The sequence below is a fragment of the Polistes dominula genome, unplaced genomic scaffold (assembly GCF_049000335.1).
Source record: "Polistes dominula isolate Pdom_NZ unplaced genomic scaffold, Pdom_raw_medaka contig_37, whole genome shotgun sequence".
Taxonomy (NCBI): Eukaryota; Metazoa; Arthropoda; class Insecta; order Hymenoptera; family Vespidae; genus Polistes; species Polistes dominula.
The window spans coordinates 2,949,658-2,956,165 of NW_028301169.1; the positions used below are offsets into that span (position 1 = coordinate 2,949,658).

Genomic DNA, 6,508 nt, shown 5'->3' on the forward strand with positions numbered 1-6,508 from the left:
TGCAAATAAAAAAAAAACATTTTCATACAAATTTAAAAAAAAATTCATAAATAAAATAAAACCCCCCCAAAAATATGATAAAAATATATTTCAAAATATAAATAATTCTTTTTGAAATACTACATGATCTATCTACTATAATCAATACACGAACTCAAACAACGATCTTGTAATTAAATTTACAAATTTTCTAATATACGTAATATTTATTTATCAAAATACATACTCTCACACACGCAACAAAAACCCCCCAAAAAAATCAGTAGAAAAATAAGAATAAGTAGAAGAAGACGACAAAAAACAAAAAAAAACGGAAGAAAAGACCAAAAAAAAGTTATTCGTTCGTCGGGCGAGTATTGATCTGTGAGTTCAAAGGCGCCACCTCTCGATGAGGGAATAAACGTTGATACCGTTTCTAGCTGAGAGAGAGAGAGAGAAGAGAGAGAGAGAGAGAGAAATAGAGAAAAAGGTGAAAAAAAAGAAAGATAGCAAAAGAGGAATGAGGGGGTGGTAGGAGGAAGGACACACTTATTGGGAAGGAAAAGTCTTCGGAAACTTGGACAAAAGTGGGGGGATTAAACTTGAAGGAAGTCTCAGAACTGTTGTTCTTAGCTTTAGAAATTTTACACTACTAACAATTGTTGTGTACTTTAAAATAAGGATAAGGTGGACAACGGGACCGAGAAAAGGGGGATTTAGGGGGAGAGAAAGGTAATAAGAGGGGGTGGGAGGTTGGTCGTTACATTTGAGTACTACCATTACCGCAATCTTACGAAATGTTTCTACTTATACGATGTTGAGTTTGCTTTCACATGAGAATACGTTTGAAATGAGTATGTGTACGTGATTATGAGTTCTTAAGATATCCACATATGTTTTTTGTTGTTGCGTTATTCTATCGTCTGACATAACATCGACCCTAACTACTTGTAATTTTTTGTTTCTCTTTCTTACGCAATTAAATTCAATAGAAGAAATGGTACTATTGTTTTTGTGGTCAAGACAATCATCAATCGAGTATAATTTTTTTGATTATGTATTTTATTTAAGAAAAAGATAAACAAATAATTAATACAAAATATATAAATTATGATTGTGATGTTTGAAAAGGAATTTTAACGTCTACATTTTAATATTGTACGTGTAATTTTGTTCTTAACAATAAATCTTGTATACCTGTATCCGTTGTTATGTACTATTATTATTATTATTATTATTATTATATTTTATTTTATTTTTTGTGTTATATTTGAAAAGTCGTGAATCGAATTTTGATTTAGACAATCGTCTTCTAATAACGCTTGTTTAATTTGTAATTACCTTGGGAAAGAGACAGCCTTGTTTCTTTGAAATTCTTGAAGGTTTTTACTTTGGATGTCTTTAGATTGTAGTACAACAACCTGCGAACAATGCAACAAGGTATGTACTATACAATACGTTTGCATATGGCGCTGGTTAATAGAACGTAATTGATTCAAATTTTTTTTTTTTTTTTATTTCATTCATTTTCTTTTCTTTTTTCTTCTTCCAATTTATATAATGACTTTAATTGTATATTAATGAAAACAATCAAGAAACAAAAAGATTTGATATTAAGCGCCTTTAGCAAGAAAAAGAAAGAAAAAAAAAGGAAAAAGAAAAGAAAAATCATCATTTTTTTCATATGATCGTATTAAAGATCATTGATTCATTTGAAAGGATTAATTAAAAAATCATGTATGTGTATGTGATTATTAAACAAAATAATGTTTCATTTAAAACGAATAGATCTTTCGTTATATCCAAGGTAATTACAACTTTATACTACGTTCACATTGTATTTCTTTTTTTTTTATCGAGATTGAATGATCTACCTCGATTACATAATTGTCATGAACCGTGAAGTAATAATACCTACCTTATTTATATAAGATTTGATCAACTTCACCCGTGTGCATCGTGTAACAAAATTTAACCGTTCACGATTGAGAAATATATATATATATATACAAATACATATACCATTTGTATTAATCCCTGTATCATCGAAAACGAATAATCTTAAATTCTGATATTCTATATAGGATAATTAAAAATATGTGATTGTGACTAATTTTCGAATTTTAAGAAGGAAACAATTTAAAAAGGGTTTTTGGTAAATTCTACGATGGGAGTTTTTTTTTTGGGAAAGGAACAAAATTTGGATACAGGAAATTAAATATAAAAATATATATATATAAAATTGGATATAGGAAAATTTGGATAATAGAAATATAATAATGAGATCAAGTGGGGTGAGAGAGAGAGGTGTGAGAAAAGTGAAACAAAGATTACTTAAATTGTTCATAGTTTCAGACGATAGTATCATTTTAATCAACCATTTGTATCATCGAAAACGAGTACTTTTAAATTTTGATCTTCTATATTTAATTAAAAACATTTATCGTGAAGAATCTTTGAATTATAATAAGGACATAATCAAAAAAGGGTCTTAGGTAAGTTCTTCAATGAAGATTTTTTTTTTGAAAGGAAGAAAATTTGGATACAGAAAATTAAATATAAGAATATATATATATACAGGGGGGTGAGATGCTTCAAAATAATTCATAAAACATAGATTGTATAAAAAACAATGTATCCTATATAATTAAACTAAATTAGGGGAGCAAATGGTAAACAAAATTTTATTTAACAAGATCATTGTTATTATTTGAACTCATTACCTGCCACAATACGAAAATGCAAAAAATAATTAAATTAACTGTATAATAATATTCATACTAATCAAATAGAACTATTTGTAATAGTATACAATTCTATTTATTCTAGTATTCTATACAATTCTAGTACTCTATATAATATAAACTATCCTATCTTTCAAGTTGGATGAAACTGCATACAGTGTGTAAAATTTGATTAAAATCGGTTCAGTAGTTTAGGAGTACATTGCGGACAAACAACGTGACACGTAATTTATATATATTAAGATATAGAATAAATGTGTAATATTTTCATGAAGCACGAGGTAAGATCTTATGATTTTAACCGAATATAATTTATTCTGAAGTTGCAGTTATTAAAAAAAAAAAAAAAAAACAATTTCAAAATGAATCCCAAAACAAAGCCATTATTTGGTAATGGATTAAATAGAATACCTAATTTTTGTTTTCTAAATTCTAACAAAACATCACCTAAAGAATTGGATATAAGGAAAATTTTAGGAAAATAATATAGGAATATAAAAAAATGATCGAAATGAGGTAAAAACGAAGATTAATTATGTAATTGGTGATAGTATAAAGACTAACCTTGAGGACTTTTCATGTAAAGCTCGTGTTCCAAGTCCTGAAGGCAGATAGGTTGTCCCTGACGCAAAATATAATGAGCGCCCCTTTGCAATGGTTGGCCGCACATGCAGCAGGCAAAACATTCCATGTGGAAGATCAAACCAGCAACTCTCATGACCATCTCGCTGCAGCTGATCTTCTCCATACATCGGGCACACTTAACGCTAAAGATCCTCTCGTAATCGGATCGACAATAAAACTTGAGGTCACGTATGAAACAGGATTGCGACAACGGTGCGGCACATGCCGCACACGAGAGGCACTCCTCGTGATAGTTTCTTTCCATTACTCTCATCACGTACTTATCCGTGATCGTACGCCCGCATCCGGCACAGATCGTTTCCAGTAGTCCGGATTCCGTCTTCACGGAAACCGACGATTCTGTAAAATCGTTAGATTTACGGTCTTTTTTTGTTTTACTCATATTCATTCTTTTTTTTTTTATTATAATTATACTATTATTATTATTATTATTATTTAATCAGCATTGACAACTTTGTTTTTTTAATCTAGTATTTTGTTTCGATGTAATAAACGATTGATTTTCAATTTTTGTACAATACTTTTATTTGTAGATATGTTTATTATTTTATTTGATTTTTTCTTTGGTTTATTATTATTATTATTTATTGTATAAATTATCAGAGTTAAGTTTAACTGATATGATTTATAAGTAAGAGATAATTAAAATTAATTTTATTTAGTGATCAGTGTTTTAAATCTTTTGATTTATTTTTTTTTTTAGAGAGTTCAATAAAACATAAATTAATTAATTTTTTATTTTTGTACTGTAATTTATTATTATATTATTAATTGGCATTAGGAACACGAAAGTTACACACATTAATTATTTTACTTAATTTTCTTCTTTTTTTATTATTATTTTATAAACTATTAGGATCAAGTTTAATTGATACGATTTATAAGTAAGACAATTGAAATTAATTTTTTTTTTTAAACAAATTTGTAATTGTAATCGATGTTTTAATTCTTTTGATTTATTTTCTTTTTTAGACAACGAAAACAATATTGATTCATTTTTCTTTTATTATCTATCGTACAAGTAATAAACAAATTTATGAATATATAGAAAGATAGATAGACTGAAACACGAAAGAGAAAGAGAGAGAGAAATAGATTTATTCAAACCCTTATCGACGGCTAACGCTGATAAAACGATAACGTGATCGATTGTGGGATTAGAATTTAACAGGAAAAAGATTAGATTCCTTTGAGTTAGACATTAAAATAACTATGTATAACAACACGTCAAGAACATTACAATTTGGTTAGATAATAATCATATAATACGATAATATTATATTCACGATGTTTCAAGATCCCCTTTTCATTTTATTTTATCATTCTTATGCAAAAAAAGTCACACATTTTATTTTTTAAAACTTAATAAATTCGAATGTGAAAAATCAAAACAAAAAACAAATAATACTTTGTATCAATTAAGTAACATATGAGATGATCTTTCACTCAAACGTTAATTTAAAAATTAATCAAAAATTATCATAAAATGAAATAAAGAAAAAAGAAAATGAAACTAAAGCAATAATATATTATTTCAATTTGTATAATATTAAATAAAGAATAAATATTATTAAAAAATTTAAAAATTAATCATAAAATGAAATAAACAAATATCATTTCGATTCGATATTGATATTTAAATAAAGAATATACACATATAAATCATTGAAAAATGTAAAACCCATTCTTAAATCTTAAATCCGTCGCCATTTTCTAACCAATAGAAATCTTCTTTTCGAGTTCAATGAAATATAATATAAAATAAATGAAAAAGAAACCTGCGTTATTGTTGTCTCCGGTCGAACGAAATGGTAGAGATGGTCCAGCAGGTACGGGTTGTCCCGGTTCCGGCTGACGATTCAAAGAACCTTGGACAGGTGTAAAGAATTCCAACATTGTGTCACGAATAGACTTCACCAATCGTCGCACGATCCCAATAAGAGAACACGCGATCTGACAACACTTTATCGGTCCAACGATAATACGTACGTTGTCGTCGTACATCGCGCGGGAAATCTCAAGAGAGGACACTTAGGACCTCGTAAATGTAAATCGTATATCTTCGTGAACGTAAAATCTCGAATAGTATTAACGATTTATCGTAGGAACACATGTTACCTTCTACGATGATCACAAAACTAAATGAACGATGACAATTTGAAAATTCAAAATCAAATTTACTGTAAAAACAGCAAAAAAGTGAAAAAGATAGAAAATAAACAAATCAAATGAAAGATGAAAGAAGAACAATTATTTAATTTCTTCTACTTCTTCCCTTATTTCTCTTCCACCTATTATAATATATTTATAAAATTGATAATTATTATTATATAATAAAAATATATCTAAATAAATTGAAACAAAAATGATTTAGGAATCAAAGTAAAGGAAATCAAATTCACTGGGTGTAACACACGCGTCCGTCCAGTCGTCGTGTAATACCCGCTTTTCACTCGTGTGTGTCACCAGGCCAACTTCCAAAGCTTTTTTGACGTGAACCCATAGGCACCAAGGATGAAAATTGTCCCTTTACTCCCACCCAATTACACTTCCCCTTCTCCCACTTTCTTACTCTCACTCTCTCTCACTCTGTTTCCCTTACTCTGTCTATATATAAGCAATGTTCTCTCCCTTCCAGGACCGGTATCAACCACCTATTCAACACCCCACCCTTAACGATGAACCCTCAAGCTTTTACCCCCACCCCTTCCATATCATACGTTTCTCTTCGTCAACTGTTAAGGGGGAACGAGAGAGGGTAGATAGAAAGAGGGGCGTACTTTAACTGCCCCTAGTTGTTCCACTACCTTCTTCCTGATTGGTTCATCCCGGATACGCCCTTATCGTTGTTGAATACCGGGGACGTACCTGGAGGATGCGGTGCTCAACCCCAAACGACACACATCTACTATTACCTTCCTTCCTTCCTTCCTCTCCTTCTCGACGAGACGGAGATCAATATCTCTAGCGACCAACGCACCGGACCGACACCAATGTACATATATACATATATACATACATATACTATATATACATACATATACATATATACATACATATATATATATATATATATATATATATATATATATATATATACATACATATATATATGCTTATATATCTATTTATGTGCGTGT

The 6,508-nt window shown here is 29.3% G+C and overlaps 1 protein-coding gene across 1 annotated transcript in view; it reads right to left on the minus strand.

Moving 5' to 3' along the window:
• Nucleotides 1–5,855, minus strand: part of Lmx1a (LIM homeobox transcription factor 1 alpha) — a 13,632-nt gene extending 7,777 nt beyond the window's left edge. Inside the window, exons 1-2 of the mRNA XM_015327637.2 lie at nt 5,147–5,855; nt 3,288–3,707 (exon numbers count right to left, since the gene is read on the minus strand). Of these exons, the coding sequence (XP_015183123.1) occupies nt 3,288–3,707; nt 5,147–5,372 (646 nt within the window). The 5' untranslated portion in view covers nt 5,373–5,855. The remainder of the gene's footprint in view (nt 1–3,287; nt 3,708–5,146) is intronic.
• Nucleotides 5,856–6,508: the final 653 nt, after the last annotated feature.